Genomic DNA, 23919 nt, shown 5'->3' on the forward strand with positions numbered 1-23919 from the left:
TTTTAGACAGTAAATCTGTTACGCGTATTAGTAATAAGCCTGTCTGGATGAATGAAAAAATAAAATATTACAGTGATCATATGACAGCATGCAAAAAAGAGTGCATTCATATTAACTCAAACAATCATTAAGATATGCATCTGCTCCACTACAGAAGGTGAGTATCTCTAACGTTATTATTTTTAAAAATCACAAAAAAAAATTATTTTTATACTTTCCTGTTCTTTTTTTAACCACCATTCATTTAGGAAATCAGACTAATTCAAGGGGGAAATGCTGGCTGGATAATTTGCTGAAATGATAGGTAAAGGAAGAACACTCACTTTGATTGGTCGCTAGTTCGCCTATCCCCTTCAACTATATTGGATGGCTGCATCATGCTTGTGGCCCATTCACACATTATTGGGTGCATCGGTTTCAGCACAATAGCATTGTGTTGAGAGAGGTCATGTAGCAGGGAAGTAGCGATTGGGCAGGTCGTGTCTGCACACTATGATGTGAAAATACACAAAATGCACAGTTACTAGCTCCAACAGGGCTGACGGACTGAATGGAAGCTTTGGCTGCACTTCTGTGCCTGGGAATTTATGTGTATGTGTACAATAATGACTTTTCAAATGTTCACGCTTGGTTTAATAATGGTAATTTGGTACGAACTAAAATATATTTCATGAACTGTTCACATTTTATTTGTAGAAATACATGAATGCAGGTCATTTCCACGTAGTGGATTTCAATGTATTTAAATAATTAAAATTGATTTAATTTAAATTTATTTCCCAAAGGTGCCAGGTGGTAAGTCCATCTAGTCCAGCGCTAGCCTTGCACAGTCCAGAATGAATAATTTGTCACAGAGCAGGGTAAGCCTTGTCAGCTTGCCTCGTAGCTCACTAGCGACTCCTCTGGTCGATCAGGGGATTGCGGTTTGCCTTTGCCACACCCCCTCAGCGCTAATCGCACAGCTCAGGCGTTTTACTGCACAGTGAGGAGAATCGCCAGTCTGACCCAATGAGAGGCATTAACAGCTGCTTGGGGCCCCGTGACCACTAGGGGGCCACCTAATTATTCTAAGACATATATATATATTATTCACAATACTGGGTTGGGGGGGGGCCTTCAAATGAAATCCTGCTTCCCCCTCAAAGGTGAGGGTGGGCACTGGCAGCATACGTTTCGGAGGGTCCGAGTGTGTGCTCTCCTGAATCCGTGGAGGATCTAGGACAGGGGTGTCCAGCCTTATCTGAAAAGGGCCGGTGTGGGTGCAAGGTCTTTGATAGAAGATCGCGATTAGTTCATCATCAGTTGAATCAGTGCTGGGCTAAAACAAGAACCTGCACCCACACCGGCCCTTTTCGGATAAGACTGGACCCCCCCCTGATCTGGGACAATGGCACCGGCGTACAAATGTAGTTGAGCATTCCACAGTGGGACAATAAGTAACGGGATAGGAAGATGTTTAAAAAGAGACAGCAGTATGACACTTTCTGCTTCACTGATGTTTGTTTCCATCATAATAACCACAAATATTAAACTTATGCTAATTCATTTTTTTTTTGCCTAATTAATTCCTCCAAAAATCGGGAGTCAAACACTGACACATCTTATATATGATGAATATTGTAAAAAGTGGCAAATTCAATTTGTGCTGCAGTGATGGATGCGTTTGCTTCACTAATCCTTTAGTTGACAACGTATGTAATTGTTTTGTGTTTAAAAAATGACAAACGTTTGAACAGACAAGGAAGATGATAGACTAGTGAGCCTGATTGGGGGAATTGCTATGAAACGACGTAATGCAATAAAGCCAAACAGAAACACAAAGGCCAGTGTTCAGCGAGAGATTGAACAACATCTTGGAATTAGTGCTAAATACATTAGGCTTTACATTAGCCTCTTCAAAAAAAAGAAATCCATGCAACTAGTAGCTCCTTCGGTCAGAATGTTCTCGAGTGAGTTAGTTAACCTTGATATCACAAACTCACCTGTGCGTAGCTTTTCCAAATCCAGTCCCCAGGTAAGAGCAGACTGGTTCCAGTCTGCAGGCAGGCGTGCTCTGGCGTGCGATACGGGGGGGGGGGGGGTGTGAGAACGCGACGGGGGCGCCTCCCCCGTTCGGCGGCCGATCGCGGCGTCCGGGCGACGGGTCTCTGAGGCGGGCTGTGTGTCTGTGCGTGTGCCCGTCAGGTGGAGGAGATCCGAGGCTGTATAGAGAAGCTGTCGGAGGATGTGGAGCAGGTGAAGAAGCAGCACAGCGCCATCCTGGCGGCGCCGAACCCTGACGAGAGTAAGTCCCCGGCGGGCCCCCGAACGCTCGTCAGCGCCACACGCTGTCTGACACAGCATCCTGCAGCTCTCATCGTGTGTCTGTGATGCAACACATATTCCACTGTCAGGGATTGTGTGATGTAACGCATATCACTGTCAGGGATTCTGTGATGTGACTGATCCTGCTGTCAGAGACTGTGATGTAACACATGCTGCTGTCAGACATTCTATGATGCAACACAATGCTGTCAGAGATTTTATGATGTAGCCCATACCACTGTCAGAGTCTGTGATGTAACAAATACCACTATCAGATATTCTGTGATGTAACACATACCAGTATCAGAGATTCAGTGATGTAACACATACCATTGTCAGAGATTCTGTGATGTAACACAAACTGTTGTCAGACATTCTGTGATGTAACACTTACTGCTGTCTGAGATTCTGCAATGTTACTGCTTCATTGTCAGACTATCATCTGCAATCAGGTTATGGGGTGCTTTTCAAGGAGATCTCCTGATAAGAAAAACCAAAGGCAGATTAATCATTTTATTGAATGTAAAAGTTATTTATGATCTATAATTGGAAGTCAGGCTTATTCAGGATTTCTCATTATACAAAACCCTATTCTATTTCATATGATACAGTAAGTAAATAAATACCTGACCGCAGCCCAGTTCAGTGCACAAATATATGACTCAACAAATACTGCATAATTTCTCCTGTGTTCTCACTGTGCTCCAACAAAAGAGAGAACTGAACTGATACCCTGAACATCATCTCCAGCTATTTCCAGCCTAGTAGCATTAGGTGTTTTTTGTGCGAGGTGGATCCGAAAGCAGGGACACGCGTGTACGTCTGTCCTCCTGATCGCATGCTTCACGCGTGTCGTCATGGCGATTGCAGTTTTTCCCCGGCTGATGAGTGATTTAGTCTGCACGAATGTGATCAGATTTGGTGGTTTTTTTTTTTTTTTTTGCATGAATTTGATCTGATTCGATTATGTGAATTTGTTTTGCTGTAATTTGATGTGATTTGATGGTGTGATTTTGTTCTTGCATGAATCTGATCTGATCTGATGGTGTTCATTCTTTTTGCATGAATTTCACCTGATCTGATGTTGTGATTATTATAATTCATTTTTTATTTTTTTGCATGAATCTTTGTGGATTTTTTTTCTCTTTCTTTCTTTTTTTTTGCATGCTTCCTGAATGACTGACTCCTGAAGACTAGTTATTGGACTGTGCGTTTCAGCGTGAGCTAACTACCCGGTTACTGGTTAACAGCCTCCAGGGGTCATCTGGTAAAATCATCATTATGTTCCGCTATATTCATGTTTGTGCATGCATCTCATCCTGTAGTGTGCTGAATACACAATACTTTTCTTCTCCAGGTCTCGCTTTACTTTCAAAGTATGTAAGATAAAAATATTTGCTTGACCAAATCTCTACATCCCAGCTGCAGGATGTAGATTAAATTTTGACAAACATCAGTCTTAAGCGTTCAACATTAGTCCAAAAAATGCTGATATGCCGTCTCCTTATCTATAAAAGTCTAAGTGTCCTTCCTCTTCCGTTGTGAATCTGTGTCCTCCTGTTTTATGCGGGGTTTTGAACCCGAGGAGCAAACAGGCTCGTAAAAGCACACTAATGCACCCGTTTAATTGCGAATTACCATAAGAGGTGTGCGATAATGTGCAAAAGAGCATGCCGTATTTTAAGATGTGTACTAAACCAACGCACCTACGACTGCGTGTTTTTCATATTAAGTCCACCTGGACTGGTTCATACTAATGAGAGCGGGAGGCATTATATTTTTACATGTAAAAAAAGGGAACAAGATCAGGATTTTTTTTTTAACTTTAGTGCTCCCTTGCCACTTAATTAAAATTAAAATGGAGCCCCCGCCCACCCTCTTTTTTGATACAGAAAGCTCTAGAAAATTCTGGCGCTCAGTCTTACAGTACCTGTACACGATATTATGTCACACGTTACTCAGAGCAGCTGATTCATGGCTAATCCGCAGCTACGGCTGCAGCACATAAAAAAAAATCAGCGGAGCTGGCGGGGGGGGGAATGGCACCAGGGGCGGAAGGAGGGATGGTGTGAAAGGTGGAAAACCGCTAGAAAGTGTGTAGGAGGGAGAGAAAGGAGAGGAGGGCCGCTTGCAGAAGCAGCTCAGCACTGCAGTTGCAATAAATTTGATCGGCACTGCAACGCAGTCTGATACGGGAATAGAACAAGCCTCGATCAGGGCCTCGAAAGATACACGTATCGGTGCGTACACACACCTACGCGTACCCCTACACACTCATACGCATAGGCGTAGCCATGCGTGCATTATACCTACCACACACACACCACCTTACATCAGCATACATGTCCAACGCTAACACTCATTTACGCACTCTCACTCTGTTGCTCTGCATAACTGAGTCGAATGAGATATCATAGAAGTATCTCTAGGCATCTTAAAACAGTAGTATTGTCATTATCATACTCTAACCTTGTATCCTCTCCCTTCGATTTCTCTTGCTTTTTCTCTCTCTCTCTTTCTCTGTCTCCCTCTCTCCCTCCCTCCCCCTCCCTCTCTCTCTCTCCCTCCCTCCCTCCCTCCCTCCCTCCCCCTCTTCCTCTCCCTCTCTCTCTCTCTCTCTCTCTCTCTCTTTCAGAGACTAAGCAGGAGTTGGAGGATCTTACTGCTGACATCAAGAAGACGGCCAATAAAGTGCGCTCAAAATTAAAAGGTAAAAAACAAAGATTCCGTATTAGCAGAGAGATGTCGCATCAACAAACGTGTAAATGCAGAGACAGGTGTAGTGTCTATGTAGTCCAGATGCTATCAGCAAGTAGGACATTTCACTTCCTCGGACACTGAGCCGAGAAGGCACGGTCGCCTTTCGTTTCATTCAAGTATCTTGAACAGTGACAAAGGGCCTTACTGCTGATCTGAGAACTCATTCAGGTTTCTACGTCTATCATGGCTTGATAATGTAACCATGAGGTTTAACCATGCATTGCTTAAGTCCAAAAACTATATATTGTAGAAGCCGTCAGGAGTCAGTGCAGTGTGAAATGGCTGAGGTCGGAACAATAAATCTCCATTTTTATTTCTGGTTAGAAGTCTAGCAGCTGAGTATCAGTCAGAGCATTAAAACACGGAAGTTACATTGAAATACACGCATTGTAGTGACTTATGAAGGTATGGATGAATCTATCTGTTTCTTTTCAGGAAGATCTAGATAGGATTCTTTATCAAATCCTACAAGTTGCATCAAAAATGACACTGGGCTTCATTCCTTATGGTTTTTGCTCCTTGACTTGTCCCTGTATGAGCTGCAAACTTTGTAATCATCTTATTCATATTAATCATAATGTCATTTTTAAAAAGGGTGGTCATCCTTCATTTCCATGTGGATAATACACATTTCCCTTAGATTGTACACTTTGAAAAAAATTATTTTTTAAAGTTAAGGGGGATGCTCGTTTACATATAGAATTAGAAGGGGCCCAAGAATAGACCCTAGAGGGCCTCCTCGGGCAATGAGTGCAAAAGACGCTGCGCCATCTCCAGCTGCCATCAGAAAAATTCCCATTAAAGAGGTACGAAAGTAAATCAGCTTAAAGAAAGACTGGCCCGGTTTTTTTTTTTTTTTATGGTGCGAGTGACTGGAATAGAATGACTGACTGTGCCGAAAACCGCCCTGAGGTCTGCAGGAGGTCTGCAGGAGGTCTGCAGGAGGTCTGCAGCAGGTCTGCGGGAGGTCTGAGGGAGGTCTGCAGGGGGTCCGCGGGAGGTCTGCAGCAGGTCTGCGGGAGGTCTGCAGCAGGTCTGCAGCAGGTCTGTGGGGGGTCTGCAGGAGGCCTGCGGGAGGTCTGCGGGAGGTCTGCAGGAGGCCTGCGGGAGGTCTGCGGGAGGTCTGCGGGAGGCCTGCGGGAGGTCTGCAGCAGGTCTGCGGCAGGTCTGCGGGAGGTCTGCGGGAGGTCTGCAGCAGGTCTGCGGGAGGTCTGCAGCAGGTCTGCGGGAGGTCTGCGGGCGGTCTGCGGGAGGTCTGCGGGAGGTCTGCGGGAGGTCTGCAGGAGGTCTGCGGCAGGTCTGCGGGAGGTCTGCGGGAGGTCTGCAGGCGGTCTGCGGGAGGTCTGCGGGAGGTCTGCAGCAGGTCTGCGGGAGGTCTGCAGCAGGTCTGCGGGAGGTCTGCGGGAGGTCTGCAGCAGGTCTGCAACAGACCATTAACCAAAGTCAGCATTCATCAGCGGGCCATTTGCCACCGTGACGAGGGTAGCTCCAGCACTGTGGTTAGAACAGGAGCCAGACAGGATTTCCTATTTCTCCCCTCCCAAAAACAAACAAACAAAAAAATGCATAAAATAAATGAAAATCTTCTCTGGAATGGTAATCAGCAAGGGTAGAGCTTGGACATCTGTCTACAATTATTGAAATGGCATCTTATCATGATAGTCTCTTCAGCGTGGACTGGACTGCAGAAGATTCGAAATATGTTGGAACTGTCCCAGTGGCTAGATGACTATTAATAATCACGATGATCTCACCGCACACAGTTACTGTACAGGCACTCCTTTCAGGAGTTTTGGCTGCAATAACACCAGTGAAAGTATTCCTATGAAACACAGTAAACGCGGCAAAGCTGTGTGTTATCACTTTCACACAGTGCATCTTTGACAGCTCCGTGCAATCCGGTTTTGTGATTATTATCGATTTTAACGATGATTTAAAAAATTTACAACTTTGGGTGTTGAGATTTTGCGACGGACAGCAGATCAATGCAGTCAGTGACTCACTGCCATTAGCAGATATCAGTGTGGAAATGCAGCAGACCCTTAGATCCCTAACTTTCACCGTGGCTGTGCCGCAGTGGTCCGTTTTTAAATTAGAGACCTTTCCGTTTACATTCTGCTGTTCTGCAGTCCTTCTACGTGACAGATACTCTCCTGCATCCAGGGGGAGACCCGTTGTCCCAGTGCGGTGTCGGGGACGCTAACGTTAGCGTAATTAATTTTTCGGCGTAGCTGCAGTGGAGCTGCAATGGGTGTTGGGGAATGCAGTTACAGTTAAGGGTCATACTTACTTCCTCATTTTCCTCGAAATCACAACTGCTGGGCCCACTGCAGCTGGAGAGTGTCCTTTTAAAGTGTGAGATCACAAATATGTGATTAGAATGCTGCTCTTAACTGAAGATTCTAATGCTGATGTAACAGTCACTGCTGGTAACTGAAAGCAATGGAGTTCTAGAACACCTGACTTAGAGCTTTGTGAAATCATTCCAAGAAACCTACTCTTCAAAGGGAGAGGAGGGGGAGGGGGGGGATGACAACAGTTCTGGAAATTGTGAAATGTCTGCTCTAAATGTGCCGTAAGGAAAATGAAAATATGTTGTCAAAAATTTTTTTTTTAAATTAAAATAATTTAGGCATATCCTGCTTGTAGGCTGAAGAAAAAGAAACCCAAAACAACCCCCTGCCCCCCCTGGTGTTCAGAGAGTTCGTTACATCACCATATCCCTTAATGTGCTCAGAATAGCGCATTTCTCAACAATTAATTACACCATGTTGGAGGTCCTTAAGGAACTTTGGTAATTTGACTCATATTGTCTAGATACCAATAGTTTAAAAATGAATATGTTTAAAAATTTACTTACAATAAATATGATTCAGGGAGGCTTTTGTTGTTGCAGCAAATTGCTCTGGATAAGAGTGTCTGCTAAGTGCTAGTAATATAATATAATATGGGACCGTGCCTACAAAACTGAGTATAACTGAAATGTTATAGTTCATGGCTGTGAAATTTCAGCTGTTCAGGAATGTTTTAGTAGAAAACGCTGAAATTCTGAGGGTAAATCGCCAAGCGAGCCTTCTTGATTTGAAGTGGAATGATGTGTTTTGAAAAGTCAAAACAGTAAAGCGGCAGTGCATGCCAACGAACGTACAGTAACTGGAGCTTGGCCCCGTTTCACGGAGCAGGATTACCGAGTTAGCTGGATAACTGCACGGAGCAGGATTACCGAGTTAGCTGGATGAAACCCCGGAACCATCCCAAATCTGGAACATGGACTGAAGTAAACAGAGCCGTTTCAGGGTTTCACCTAGTGCAGTTATCCAGCTAACTCAGTAATCCTGCTTTGTGCAGTTATCCAGCTAACTCAGTAATCCTGCTTCGTGAAATTATCCAGCTAACTCAGTAATCCTGCTTTGTGAAATTATCCAGCTAACTCAGTAATCCTGCTTTGTGCAGTTACCCAGCTAACTCAGTAATCCTGCTTCGTGAAATTATCCAGCTAACTCAGTAATCCTGCTTTGTGCAGCTATCCAGCTAACCAAGTAATCCTGCTTCATGCAGTTATCCAGTTAACTCAGTAATCCTGCTTCAGAAATTATCCAGCTAACTTGGCTGATTTTAAGGTGAAACTGGTGATCTCCTGTTCCTCCTGTTCAGGACCAGGGTTACAAAGTCAGGAAGAACGGTGCAAAAAAACTCCCTTGCAATTTGTGAAAGCGAAAAGGCAAACAGCTATGGCTACATCTGAAAAGTGCGACCCCTTATTAGTACAGGCTTTTTTTGAGCTTTTGGGAATCCGTGGCCAAGCCCGCCTTAGCGTTTCTCTCCTGCTTCTCCCGCAGCAATTGAGCAGAGCATCGAACAGGAGGAGGGGCTGAACAGATCGTCAGCAGACTTGAGGATCCGTAAGACACAGGTGCGGCTTTCTAACCTCACAGAGTTTCAAATTAGGGCAGCGGCAACCAACCCTGTTCCTGGAGATCTACCGTTCTGTAGTAGGTTCTCATTTCAATTCTAATCTGACACACCTGATTCTACTAATCAGCAAGCTCTACAAGATCTCTCTAGCTGTCGAGTGAGGTGTGCTTTGTTAGGGTTAGGGTTAGGGTGAAAACCTACAAGGTGGACTTTGAACACACGCCTGTCCCTTCTGACCCGTCCCGTCTCTCCACAGCACTCCACGCTGTCGCGCAAGTTCGTGGAGGTGATGACCGAGTACAACACCACGCAGTCCAAGTACAGAGACCGCTGCAAGGACCGCATCCAAAGGCAGCTGGAGATCAGTGAGTACGCGGCCGACCGGAATCGAGCGCCGATCTAGGCCCGGGCTCGAGACAGCGCGCTTGCCCATCAGTCGAGCGTAAAAGTTGAGTCCGCTGGATGAGAAAGTTGTTAAGCTGGCTAAATGTAGTGTACGTTAAAAAAAACAAACAAATTTGTTGATTGGTCCTGTCTGCTGGTATGCCCAACGTGCACAAAAATACGAGGCGGAGAGTTGATAGAGATGATTGTTGTGCAGTCTTCTATATTTATTCGGCAATAAAAAAAAAATATATATATGTAACTACAGTGGTCATGGATTTTAGGCATCAAGATTTTCAGTATAGCAATCATCGAGACCATAACAGCAAGCAGTTACTTTGGGGTGCCTGCTTGGAGACCTCAGTAAGCGGGGACTGTGTTTGGACGGATATGCTGTCGCCGTGCTTCTGGAATTGTAAACGAGGTTTATCGACAGCTACGAGTAGCGGTTGTGAATCTAGCTTCCCAGTACCGGACTGTGTGAGCCTGCACTTTGGGCTGTGCCGGAGAGGTTTTTTAAAGTGAGTAAATTCGAGTGGGCACATTACACAAGTGTAAAGTGGGCAGGTTGGCCATTTAGAGGACGGGCGAAGCATCGGGTTTTAGCTGGCGAAATCGAGGCCGGGCTGTTCCGCCCACTGCCTGTTGCCGCTTCTTTGGATGGCTTCCCGCCCGGTCTCTCATGGCGGAAGGAGCTGTGGGCAGCACTGGGCTTCATGGGTACTCAACTAGTTTGCTCTCTTCCAAGTGCGTGAGCGGAAGACTCACTGGGTGGTTTAGAGGTGGGTTCAGGGGTAATGCGCACGGTAACAGATTTACCAGCATTCGGCTAGCGGCTGGTGTTAATTTCCCACCCTGGTGCTAGCCGTGAGGGACGCTAGCTGTGTGAAGGTGGGAAGGGCGCTAGCCGTGAGGGACGCTAGCGGTGTGAAGCTGGGAAGGGTGCTAGCCATGAAGGACGCTAACCGTGAAGGGCACCTTGTCTCTGAAGGGACGCTAGCAGCCTTGTATCTTATCAATCACTTCAAGACTACGGCCAGTCCCACAGTTGACAGTTTTTGGTCTCGCTTGGCCTCGTCAGGTTTGAACCTCGGGCTTCACAGGGGAACTGCTACACGTCATCAACTGCCGTTTCTAGGCGCCCACAGGCTACCGGTTGTTATCAGTCTGAGGTGTTTCCCTGCTCCGGTTGATGTTGGCGGTGTCCTGTCATACTGCAGCCTGTGATGTGTGAACTATCACCGACTCTCAAGGGAAAAGGATTCCGCCACGCTCTTGGTGCATTAGGTGAGGCTGGGATAGCTGGGGGGGGGGGGGGGAGGGGTGGAGGAAATGCGTCAAAACGAGTAGTCTAAACAGGCCTGATCGTCGGATCTTATTCCTCGCCATCGAAAGTCGTGCGTTCTTCATTTAATGTTAGAGGCGCAACTGACTATTCTAAAATAGAGAGAATAGATTTGAAAAAAAAATTTTTAAAGGGACGGGGGGCGGCGGGCAGACATTTAAAAAAAATAAGAAAATAACAGCGTGGCTGAGCTAGTTAATATTGCAGGTGTGAAAAGAAGTTGCAACTGACAGCACGCGCTACAGAGGACAGAGTCGCTACTGTCTGCCCTCCCAAAAATACCAAGGACGTTGCAGCAGTGGGGGGTGGGGGTGGGGGGGGGGGTGCAGGGTGTGTGGGAGAAGTGCTGTGTTCATGACTGGGCCTTTCCAAATTTAGTGGAGAAAACTAAAATAAGGGGTATTACAAGTGACTTCAGAATGTAGATGTGACATTTTGCATCAAGGCCGTTTCAGCAAAGCTGAGCCTGAGGTATCTGCCGCTGGTTCCAGGGGACGCAGAATGTAAAGGCATTTTGGAAAAATGCGTACAGATCTGGTCTCCTGTAGAATTTTGTAATGGCACAATCTGCAGGCCGTAGCATTGCATCAACCTAGTCTTTGGCCCCCCCGTCCAGCTAGCTAAGCAATGCCTGTAAAATGTATATAACCTTTTTCTTTAGGTTTTGGACTAGTCCTGAAAACCGCTCCACGGGTTGCACATACATCCTTATGAGCACTAACTGCGCTTGTTTACAACTTATTTGTGACATATAAAGTTGAGATATGGATTCTTTTTCCTGCTGGGTGCACAATTTTAGCTGAAACACTGCAGCCACACTGCAAAAAAAAACCAAGTCAATCTTACAGTACCAAGTATTTCAGTCCTGTATTTAGTCTTAAAATCTTGCTAAATAAGACAAAAAGATTGGCAATGAGATGAGACAGTTTGACTCATGTCAAGATTTGCCAATGGGGTAAAGCAAGTTAACTCGTCAAGCGAAAAGTAACTTAAAACAAGCTTTTATTTTCTACTTGAGAGAAGTAAAAAAAAAGATTTTAAGTCTCATTGGAAGACTGACACACTTTTTAAGACTTTTTTATTTTGTGCAGTGCAGCTGAATCACTGTGTCGGGCTGTGATCTTACTGCGTGAAGCATGAGGTTCACTGGCAACGGCTGCCCACACACTGCAGTTTGAGAGGGGGTAAAAAAAAAAGATCTGTCTTTGTTTTACAGCTGGGAGAACAACCACCAATGAGGAGCTAGAAGACATGCTGGAGAGTGGCAAGCTTGCCATCTTCACCGATGATGTAAGCAACCGCACCTCTGCACAGAAGAGAGATGGCGGGACTTCTGCTGTCCACTGTTTGCATAAACGACTTCCATTTTGTTCACATTTTGCGGCGGGAAAACGTCGAGGGGTTTCACGAACGCTTTCGGATGTCGCCGGGAGGGTTACGGTTTTGAGACCAGATGCTGGGTCGTCCTTCGGCTGTCTTAAATAAAATCGTTTTTCGGGGGACGAGTGAAAAACTTTTACGGCTTATCGTTACAATAAACGGCGTAATCACTGGCGAGGACAGACGTACAAGTGGCGCGGGAGCCCGGGAGCCACATGCTAGATGTCCCCGAGCAGCGACGACTTGACGACTGTTTCAACTTTTATTTATTTATTTATTTTTTATGGGCTTTTTAGCTTTTAGCACAGTGTAGAGAGACAGGAAGAATGCAGAAGGGAGAGGGAAAGACGCGCGACAAAGGTCGCGCGGTCGGACTCGAACCGCCAACGTCGCAGCTCACAACGAGCATGTGGATAGCGCCCTGCGGGCTACGCCACGAGACACCCCACGTTTCGACTTTTAACATTTCCGCGTTTTGAGAAGTGCAGGATAGAGATTCGGAGAGCGCAGGTGGTGTAGGACCCAGTGATTTCGCAGTTCCTGTATTCTGTCCGGCTATTTCATCTGTCACATCTGTTGAAGGGCCCTGTGGTCCTGGGAGCTTTGAAACCCGTTTGCAGATGATAGACCACAGGGAACTATTTTTTGCGGTGAAAAGTTGGTGAAATGCCATCTAGTCGTTCAGGTGGAAACCCGGCTACATTTGGTTGAAAAGTGATTTTCTAACCGAATAACCGTGATCTATATTGGGGTTAATGTTATGTCTAAACGTCTCTAAACCCTTGATTCCCACCCCTCTAGACGTCTAAATTCTGGCTTTTTGCTTGCTGGGATACTCAATACTAAGCACAATACTAAGAACTCAAAAGAGATTTAGAACGGGGTACTTAGAAAACAGTGTGTATATCCAAATAATCATCGATGAATTCACTTACGCTACTAAAACAATTCAGGGTAGCATGAACGTAAGTGCTCAAAAGAAAAAACTCTGTGCATCCGTAAAGGTATGTAAAGAATACATGAACAAATGAAAGGAACTGTCCGTCTCCCCACCTGTGACGTTGGCTCTCTCTCTCTCTCTCTCTCTCTCTGCCCGTCCTGCAGATCAAAATGGACTCCCAGATGACCAAGCAGGCGCTGAACGAGATCGAGACCCGCCACACCGAGATCATCAAGCTGGAGAACAGCATCCGCGAGCTGCACGACATGTTCGTGGACATGGCCATGCTGGTGGAGAGCCAGGTGTGCGGCGTCACAACCTTTCGGGGGGGGGGGGGGCGCAACCAAGGTCAAAGGTCAAAGGTCCTGGTGGGTAGGAGATTTGGGCTCATTCACTAGACGGAACGTTCTGCCACGTTTCAGATGTTCTGTCTACAGAACCAGAAATTAGTTCTGAATGCTACATTTTGCAACACTCTTGGTCATGTGGATATTGGGTGTTGTTGGGACGGGAATGTTGATTCTGCTAGTTTGGTGGGTGTGCAAATATACTGTTAAAGTATATAAATTATCAGTATATCAAAGCATCAGTTGTAAAGCGCTTTGGATAAAAGCACTATATAAATGCAGTCAATTTTACCATTTACCAAGTATATAATAATATGGCAATAATATGAAACCTTCACGAAATCACCCTCTCAGTCCTGCAGCCAGACGCTCAGCACTGCCCCGTTTCTGTGCTGAACATCCTGCAGCCAGATGCTCAGCACTGCAGCCAGACGCTCAGCGCTGCACCGTTTCTGCGCTGAAACGTTAACTTGCAGCTCCAGTGCTCTTGAATATGCCCTTAGTCGCATCCCAGCGAATGTTAAAACATTTTAATAATATTGGGGAATCTTTTGGTTAGATTCCCATTGATAAAATGTGTCCCCTTATATTTTTATAACCATTTCTCCATTTGAGCAATGACGCAGTCAAATCAAAAATATAATCAATTTGCTGATATTACTTTAATATATTTTATATGTGATTCTTCTAACATTTTATTCCCAACAGCTGAGATAACAGAGAGATAATATTATGACCAGGTAACTTTCTCCAATCACTCTTAGGCCATATTTATCATTTCAAATAAGTCAAAGCATTTCTTGTGCTCATTGCCTGTCTGCATTTGAGGCACGTCTACTTTTTATAATTTTTAAAAAAAAATTTTAAAAATTATTGTAAAAACTAGCCTAACCCTGCATGTCAATGGATTGTGGGAGGAAACCCACACGGGCAAAGGGAGAACATGCAAACTGCACATAGTCGGGGATTTGAACCTATGACATTCTTGCTGTGTGGCAGTCAGCTGCACCACCGCGCCACAATGCTATTAATAATCCACCGGTATTACATATGGTTGCTATTTCGAAGCTAAGGCACAGGATATGCTTTTACATGGTGATAAGGTTGACTCTGAATATGGTCTTTTTCACAATCAAACTTTTATCAAAATCTTTATCTTGCCCAGAGGTCAGACCGTTGATACAGAAGTAGCTGACTCAAAATCAATAACGGCTCTTGGCGTTTTTTTTTGCGTTTCTGACAGGGTGAAATGATTGACAGAATTGAGTACAACGTGGAACACTCAGTGGACTACGTGGAGCGGGCTGTGTCCGACACCAAGAAGGCTGTGAAATACCAGAGCCAGGCCCGCAAAGTAATGCACACACACACACACGCAGACATACACACACACACACACACACACACACACACGCAGACATACACACACACGCACGCAGACATACACACACGCAGACATACACGCACATACACACACACACGCAGACATACACACACACACACATGCACATGCACAGACATACACACACACACACACACACACACGCAGACATACACGCACACACACACACAAACACACACGCAGACATACACACACACACACACACACGCAGACATACACGCACACACACACGCAGACATACACGCACATACACGCACACACACACACGCAGACATACACACACACACACACGCAGACATACACGCACATACACGCACACACACACACACACGCAGACATACACGCACACACACACACACACGCAGACATACACACATACACACACACACGCAGACATACACACACACACACACACACGCAGACACACACACATACACGTACACACACATGCACACACACACACGCAGACATACACGCACACGCACACACACAGATATACACAGACATTACATACGCACATGCACACACTCATGCTCACACTTATACACACTACATACGCACATGCACATGCTCACACGGGCGCGCACACACACACGCACGCACACACACACACACACACACACGTACACACACATTTGCACACACTACATACGCACGTGCACATGCTCACACACACGCACGTATGCAGCACCACACCCACAAAGTAATAAAAACTTGCATATCTGTACACAAACACACACACACACACACACACACAGTCAGATGCACACAAACTCTTGTGAGCACACAGAGACTTTTGATGTGAACGCGTGCGTGTGCATGTACAGACAGTGATGAGACAGTGAAGTCACCTGGGATTGCTGGTGTGAGAAACACAGACCTCAGACCGTTGCTCTTCTCTTTCCCTGCAGAAGAAGATCATGATCATCATCTGCTGTGTGGTCCTGGGAGTCGTCTTGGCGTCCAGTATCGGAGGAACGCTCGGCTTTTAGAAACAAGGAACCCCGACAGAAAAACTCAAAACAAAACGGCAGATAAGAAAACCATTAAAAGCAGGGGTGGGTGGGACTTCAACTACAGACACACAAACAGACATAAAAAATATATATAATAGCAGACAAAATAAATATTAAACAAAAAGAGGGTTATACAAATAAAACGCAAAACTTATTATGTACATGTAAATGTATTGAACATAAGAAACAGCACATGGTTTAGCTATCTGTAAAAAAAAAAAAAAAAAAAAAGATATTACAGAAAAAAAAAACATTTTTTTCTTATTTTTTAATAGTTTCTCTCTTTTGGGGGGATCTCCAGGACAGTGCTAGTAACTGCTAAATTCCGTGTGTTTCCAGGAACGTTTTCAGGTCCGTAGTTTAGATTAAGGCACAAAACCAGTACGGGAACTGGAACGGATAGTATAAATTGTATAATTCCATAAATATCGACGATCTTGTTTGATCTGAAGGAAGCGTGGGGGGGGGGGGGGGGGGGGGCTTTGGGGTGGGCTGCAATCCTTTCGGGGGTTTTTGAAAAGTGCATTTTACCGTGCGCGGTTGGGGCAGAGGGCTGCGCCCCCTCCTGGCAGGTGTGTGTCGCACGCGCTAAGACGGAAACTGAAGCTTTCACGCACGCTTGACTTGAAACTGTGTCATTTTCCCACAGTACGGAAAGAGAAGGAGCTCTGCCTAACAAGCACACACCCATGGCACTGTTGGAGAAGCAAATTAGGTTCAAGATTACTCGACTCGAACCCCCCCCCCCCCCACTGGGGTACGCTGCTAGGGCTGTCTCTTTGTGAAGGCCCTTGCCCCTCACAACTTCGATAACCGTCCGTTGTAGTGAAACCTCCCCAGTGGTGTAAGACAAACAAACCGGGAAAAAAAACACGTTAAATATACATAAATTTTAAAACTGAGCTGACTCCGTAGGCCAGCGGTGGATAGCGAGACAGGAACTGAGCGGGGAAATGCACCAATGTGATCTCAAAAACCCAAGAATGGCAAGATCTGTTTTACCGATGACAAAAAAGAAAGGATAAAAGCAGATTAAAAGGAAGAGGGGGAATGGTCTTGAAGGAAAGAGGAGCAGAGAAAAGAGGGAAGAGTATTTTTAGCTGACGACACTGTTCTATAGATTTTTCTAAAAATGAAGAAAAAATAAAAAAGAAGAAAAAATTAAAACAAAAAGAGGTGAATCTCAAAAGCTGAAATTGTAGCTTGGAGGTTACTCGTTTGGAGGCTCTACGTTTGGAGGTGTATTATTCCCACGTTTTTTCGGAAGTGAAAGTTAGTTTTTCAGTGGTTGTGTAGTGTCTGATGTGTCCTGTGGTATATATTCTTTTCTCAGTACTGTCACCTTTACTGTGTACTTCTGGCTCTGTTCTGCTTTTCAATCTTTCCTTTATTAAAGACACAAAATTAACTAGAAAATCGACAAAAACGCAAAAAATGAAGACTCAAAATATCTCAAATGTGAATTTCTTTTTTCAGAAAAAAAAGAAGAAAAAAATTAGTAATGGGCCAGAGGCTTTTCTGGGTTTGGGTTAAACCACCAGATAAGATTCAGCAAACTCAAAAATAAATCCCAACTTTCACCCTCAAAAACCAGTGCTTTTCTTCTATGTTCATGAACTTTTTGAGAATTGTTTATGTGCACAAATAAAGAAATGCTATAAATATATATATTCACCGATATTAAAGTAGATTTCATATGCGTAGCTTTTTGCCTTTCAAAGAGACAGACAAATATACATTTAAATGCTGCTACCAGTATTTGGAGGTTTTTGAAACATATCAAAGCATCTACAGAGCATCTATATAATTTGTCCTTACAATTGTAATTTGCAATTTAAGTAATGAATTTGACTAAATTAAAACATTTATTTTACAATACGTACATCACCAGTATATGACACACACATATAAAACGCACATTTTTAGTAAATGCGACATTGTGCACATTCATCATTTTCAAATGTAGTCTAACATTCAGACTTTTAGAATTTATTTTTTTTTCCTATGAAACACGAAACGTTTGACCGTGGAGGTGAACATGGCTACGGTCATCTGCACGTAGGAACGTAAGGCATGTGGTAGACCGTGTCTGAACCCGACCCCTTCAGCTACTTGCTGCACTCTGAAAAACATAGTACTGTTAATCCAAAGATAACGCAAGCATGATAGAAAGTAAGGAGATTAAAAAAGTGAATCCTGACCTTTGTAAAGCATGTGAAGACCCCGTTGCGACAGAGAGAGACTGTTTATATAAGAAAACTGATCTCCATTTTGGATAGCCATGGTGTCATTGCTGCTCATCGAGTAAAACAAAATAATAATAATAATAATAAAGTTAATTATGAATTTAAAGTTGAATTCCAGCAAAAATGGGTTAGATTTAATTCTCACGGTGTACTTTATATGTTTGAGTCATTCCGAATATTTTTGCTATTGATGTCGTTTTCTGTTACAGCCCTCGTATAGTAAATGTAATATTCAATGTTATACCTCCAAAAAAAAAAAGGCATGATATGATGCTGGGAAGCCAGTATTGTTGTTAAAGATCTGCATTTTAACCTCTCTTAACTGTCAAGTGCTAGTGTATACACACACAGTCAACTACATAGATGCAACAACAGTCCAAGGCTTAGATACATGCACACAATTTCAGTTGCTGAAAGATATAAACACACACACAAACACATGCTTACATGTACAGTAGACACACACACACACACAGTGAGTGGCGCCTATAAGGAATATAAATGCAGCAACAACAAAAAAAAAAATAGAACTTAAATTGCAATGATATTTCTGCACTTTCAAATCTACAAGCCAAACTTTTTAGGTGATATTCACTGAGAGCCAAAGGTGATCCCCCTAAAAGCCCCAATGGACAACAAGACCCGAACACCACTTGGGTAAATATTCTACATAAATATAGGATATACCTATCTCACCGTCAGTGAAGTGTGGTATTAATTGCAGAGGGGCTAAGTTATAGATTTCTCTAATTATAATATACTTTATTTATTTATTTAAAATGTATTTATTGGAATTAATTACAGCAAGAAAAAACAAATGCTTTGTATTTGCCTAGTCCTTGACCCACTGCTTGATGTTATTAAGATGTGAATTACACTTTGCCCAGAAGGAATCAATCAGTATCTACAATTAACACAAACTTAAAGTTGGCTTCATAATCTGCTTAAAAATTAATTTAAAAAACTTTTTATTAACTGGCTGTCTAAATCTTGGCCTAATCGTGTATTAAGCTATTTAGGCCCATGGGTGGGTGATCACTTCATAGTCAACTAAAGCAACAAAAATTTACCAATCAGATTACCACTTAGCGAAACGACTTTGCTGCTATAACAAACTGTAAAACCAGCTCTTACAGTCCAACCTAATTATCCTGTGGTCTGCTCCGATGGTCCGCTGACAGAATCGTGTTGTTGCTGAGGTCACAACCAAGCCAGAGTAGCGTTCGACATCGGGTTCGATTTCATTACCACCGACCTTGTCATGTGCCGTAAACCCCTTAAACAATAAACCTAGAGCTCTAATCCCCAACTCCAAAAACCACAAAAAAGAAAAATAAAAAACGTTTGAGGGCTGCTGACCACTTTCTTTTTTTTGACATTATTACAACGCCGACCTTACTTTTGCTGTCTAACCTTTACTCTCTGAGCATCGAATGGTTCCCAACAGTCTGAGGTTAGGGTTGAGGAGGATAAACACCCCTAGAGGGATTTCTGAGTACTGCAGGTAGGGAGACTCCATCCAGACAAGGCCTGTAAGTTTTGGTCTGCTGTGAATTTGCATGGTGATTTCTGCTCGCAGTAATGCCTGCTTTTTCCAGTCTTAGTGTACTTTTCTAACCATTGTTGTTTTGAGGGTTTCGGATTACCGTGAATAATTGGTTTTTAACACGGGCTGTGCGATTAACTGTGCAAAAGACCTTCAGGGGTGGGGGTGGGGTGGGGGGAGGGGGGGGTGGGGCGGCATATAAAAACCTTCCCTTAAAGTCCGTGCCACAAGCTTCTCCACGTTGGCCATGTTTTTGTTTTTTGGTGATGTGCATGGTTTTTTTTGCAATTGTATTTTTTTCCCCCTAAATTCTGTAAAAACTGTAACTTGAATCCTGCAGCTCCAATAATCAATGTGGCTGACTGCATGACTGTGCGTGTGTCCCCCCCCCCACCACCCAGATTTGGGCCAGAGGGCCGAATTTTCAGAGGAATGGATGGGGGGTGGGAAGGTCAAAGGTCATCTGGGGCCTAGGCTTTGAGCTCAGCACTCCTCTGAAGAAGCCAAAGCATTGTGTCTGTGTCCTCCGCATCATTGGACAGCAGGGCACAAAGCCAGTTACCTTTTGTTTACGAAAAATCTCTCCTCCCTAACAAAAGAAGACAGCCACATTTAATTCCATAATCACCATGACCAATTAACAATTTCCCCTTGACGTTAACTGTGGTAAATTAAACTGCATGTTGGACTAGTAACCATTCCAATTTTAAACTTTTTAAATGGCTTGCTATGTAGAATTACCGCATTTCTTTCCTTCCATCTCTATAGTACGTAGTATCGATGACGTAATGAAAATAGTAGTCTGTTCTCATCTCGTACTTCTGTTCCTCCCGCTCCTTAAAAGTCCTACAGAAAGATTACAGAGATTTATTCTTAATATTATTTATACTGTCATGGGCTGAGATGCATATTCCACAGTATGCATATATTATGGTCTGGATGATGCGGTTACCGTGGTATTTTGGCACTTTGACCGTAGTTTACAGTCATGTGCGTTGACTCCCATAATCTGCCGCAACAATTCTCCGTCTGGCCCCTTCCACTGGGTCCAAGCAGGCCCCACACGTGTTCTCTTCTACAATAGAAACGGGGCTTGAAATACTGACCTGGAATAACCAAAGTATTGAAGGTTCGAGGGGTGCACTCTACAACACAGTGACACGTGCTTAGGTGAACTACATGTTATCGAGGATAGAATGATTAAGTATGAGTATGCATGGACATTGCATGGTCTCATGGCAACTGCACCGTAAGAATTGTGTGTGTGTGTGTGTGTGTGTATGTGTGTGTGTGTGTGTGTTATTTTTTTCTTGGTCAAGATTCTTGTAAGTGCAACACTAAAAAAAAAAAAAAGATCTCTGTGGGGGAAAAAAAGTTTATAACATATTGAATATTAAAAAAACTTTCCAGTCGATTTATAGCTGAATGAGCTTCCAGAAGTTTCTGAAATATGTTTTTTCTGGGTTTCACTCAAATTTCAGTTTTTAAAAAGTCGGAGCCCTTAAGTTTGTTTTTTTTTTTTGTTTTTGTTTTTTTGTTTTTAAATTGGGGGTGATGTCATATCTTCCCATTGGATATCTGTGAGTGTAAAGTCTTCATGTGAGGGGAGGTCAGGATATCTGGGGCTACCTCTCAAAACCAGACCTGTTCCACGTTTTGGGTCTCTCAGTTCGAAGGCTTTTCAGCTAAAGAAGCACCTAGCAGAGATGGTATTGGTTGTTCCCTTGATTTTCTTGATCGTCTGACCCTCTAGTATTAATGTTCAAATTATTTCCACAGGAGAACTTTTCTCTCTTATTTTTGGTCAGGTCCCATTGCTCCTTGGGAGATATTACACTGTTATGACTTGCAAGTGTAAGACGCCACAGTCCTGGCATAACCATTAATTTTCCACCAGAAAGGACCTTGAGATTTATCCAGATTCCACACCAGTATTCCTGTTCAGTACTATCATTGTATGGTGGGAGTGGGGGGTTTGGGAAAGGTGCTAAGACAAGATTTTAGAAATACTATTGTGATCATTAAGATTATAATCATAAATAATAAAAAAGACATGAAATAAAAATGCAGTAATGATGCAACCTGGAGAGAAAAAAACGGCAAAATGATCAAATTCAAAATTAAGTATTGATTACACCACAGGCGACGATTTAAAGAATTCCAAGGAGTTATGTGAACAAAAATAATAGTAGTGATACTGAATATTGAATGCTCGCAATTTTGTCAAACTGAACTGGATCTTTGTGTCCTGTAATTATTGTAAATATTTAAAGAGAGAAAAATGAATTGCATGTCCATGTATAAAACTACTGAGAAACCTGTTCCTGTCAAAGTTGTGACGTTGTTCCGATCTTTTCCCTGCCCACCCCTCCTCCACTCACTTCCTGTTCAAATGCCGTTTTTTTTCCCCCCCCATGGCAACGGGAGTTAATGACTTCACATGGACAAAAGTGCTTCCCTCCATTTCTTTATCTCATATATATATATATATATATATATATAAAATCACACCACATTTTTAGAATTTATTTGTGACAGATCTTAGCTTCCTGATGGTTGAAATGAGTTCCTGTAAGTTTCTCTGAAAATAAGAGCATGTTTGTCCTCGTCATATTGACTTCAAGATTTAATGTTGCTCCAAGACTTACCACCCCCCCCCCCCAAATGGCAGCCATTTTGGTCCGAGTTACCTTGTGCCTGCAGTGCAGAAAGACTATTCGTCTGTGGTGTAAAAGTAACTCCTCCTGTTTAATGTAAGAAATGCAATAACTACAATACCAGAACTCAATGGACACTGTTGTGTAACACCACTTAAGTTCCACTTAACGTTGAAAAGTATTAAAACATCCTTGGTGTATAGCTAGCTAATTGAATTAGGTATTTTCAAAGGCTACTCTTTCTAAAAAAAAAAAACAACCATTTTTATGCAAATTCCACATTTGGTTCCTTGTTGTAATTGAATAGTAGTAGTAAAAAAAAAAATTCCCAGTGGTTTATGACAATGCAAATCACGTGTGGGGAGAAAGTCTGAAGATTGACAGAGTAGAAAGGACTTTACATTTTCCTGGAACAAAACGAAACTTGAAACTCGAAAATGGATTCCACTTAAAAAATAAATAAATAAATAAATAAATAAATAAAAATCTGTGCAATACAAAGAAAAGGGCTTCTCGATTCAACCTCTACCACAATATTTTTTTATTACCAATTCAAAACGATAGCTGGCAAAAAGCGATTTGCAAAGTACGCTAAAGACCTTTTTTCTTTTAAAAAAAAAAATCAGGACATGTGGTGGTGAGGGTGGTGGACCGTGGGTTGAGATTGGACGAGAGACACTAGAATTTCAGAAGAAAAAAAAAAAAGAGAGAGAGAACTGGCAATCGCAACTTTGACAGGAATTGCAACTTTGTGTCCGGTTTTTTTTTTTTTTGTGTGTGTATGTGTGCGTACTGTATTGTAAAGAATCTGTCCCCCCCTCCCCCCCCCCCACGCCCTCCCTCTCTCGTACTGCTGTGGGCTGTTTCGTTTAGTTGGTGTGATGTGCCAGTATTCCCCCTCCCCCCCTTGCGCTCTCTCTCCTCCTTTTCTCCATTGATCATTAAGATGACAACTCTATGCAGATGCTGTCTTTTATAAGTGTGTCAAGTTTTAATTTAAAATAAAAAAAAAAAAACAAAAGACCCAGACAAACAGACATAATGAAATGAAATAATAAATGAATAAAGAAATGAGATTGTTCAGTGTACCTGTGTGGCTGTTGGGTCTTCTCTCTAGCTCTCACGCACATAAACACACACTCGCTCACAAACATACACACACTCTCAAACATACACACACACACACACTCACACACACACTTGCGCTCTCATACACGCATGGATGCATGCGCGTGCGCACACACACACACACACACTCAGTCACACACATGCACACTTATCAACCCTTTTTGCCCAAAGATCTATTAAAGAAAAAAACTTATGACTTAAATGGCAAGACTCCTCGCAATATGGGCATATTTTGAGGCATACGCCTTTTAGTTCCAGTAAAAGGAAATATTAATTCTACAGCATACAATCACATTCTAGATGATTCTGTGCTCCCCCAAAAGTTTGGGGAAGGCCCTTTCCTGTTTCAACATGACAATGCCCCCGGGCACACAGCCAGGTCCATATAGAAATGGTTTTCTCTAGAACGGTGTGGAAGAACTTGACTGGCCTGCACGGAGCCCTGACCTCAACCCCATCCAACACCTTTGGGATCAGCAGGAAAGCCAACTGTGAGCCAGGCCTAATCGCCTAATCAGTGCCCAACCTCACTAGTGCTCTACTGGCTGA

The 23919-nt window shown here is 43.4% G+C and overlaps 1 protein-coding gene and 1 long non-coding RNA gene across 2 annotated transcripts in view; one reads left to right on the forward strand and one right to left on the reverse strand.

The window, feature by feature from the left end:
- The window catches only part of stx1b (syntaxin 1B), a 63782-nt gene extending 40524 nt beyond the window's left edge, over positions 1–23258 (forward strand). The window contains exons 3-10 of the mRNA XM_035398008.1: positions 2185–2284; positions 4940–5014; positions 8904–8977; positions 9236–9344; positions 11925–11998; positions 13193–13330; positions 14619–14729; positions 15689–23258. Of these exons, the coding sequence (XP_035253899.1) occupies positions 2185–2284; positions 4940–5014; positions 8904–8977; positions 9236–9344; positions 11925–11998; positions 13193–13330; positions 14619–14729; positions 15689–15769 (762 nt within the window). The 3' untranslated portion in view covers positions 15770–23258. The remainder of the gene's footprint in view (positions 1–2184; positions 2285–4939; positions 5015–8903; positions 8978–9235; positions 9345–11924; positions 11999–13192; positions 13331–14618; positions 14730–15688) is intronic.
- On the reverse strand, positions 6313–15704 carry LOC118216643. The gene is made up of 3 exons (XR_004763047.1): positions 15629–15704; positions 7355–7409; positions 6313–6352 (listed from the first exon to the last, which is right to left on the reverse strand). It is a non-coding gene; the product is annotated as an uncharacterized LOC118216643 (long non-coding RNA).
- Positions 23259–23919: the final 661 nt, after the last annotated feature.

The sequence above is a fragment of the Anguilla anguilla genome, chromosome 17, assembly GCF_013347855.1.
Source record: "Anguilla anguilla isolate fAngAng1 chromosome 17, fAngAng1.pri, whole genome shotgun sequence".
NCBI classification, from domain to species: Eukaryota; Metazoa; Chordata; class Actinopteri; order Anguilliformes; family Anguillidae; genus Anguilla; species Anguilla anguilla.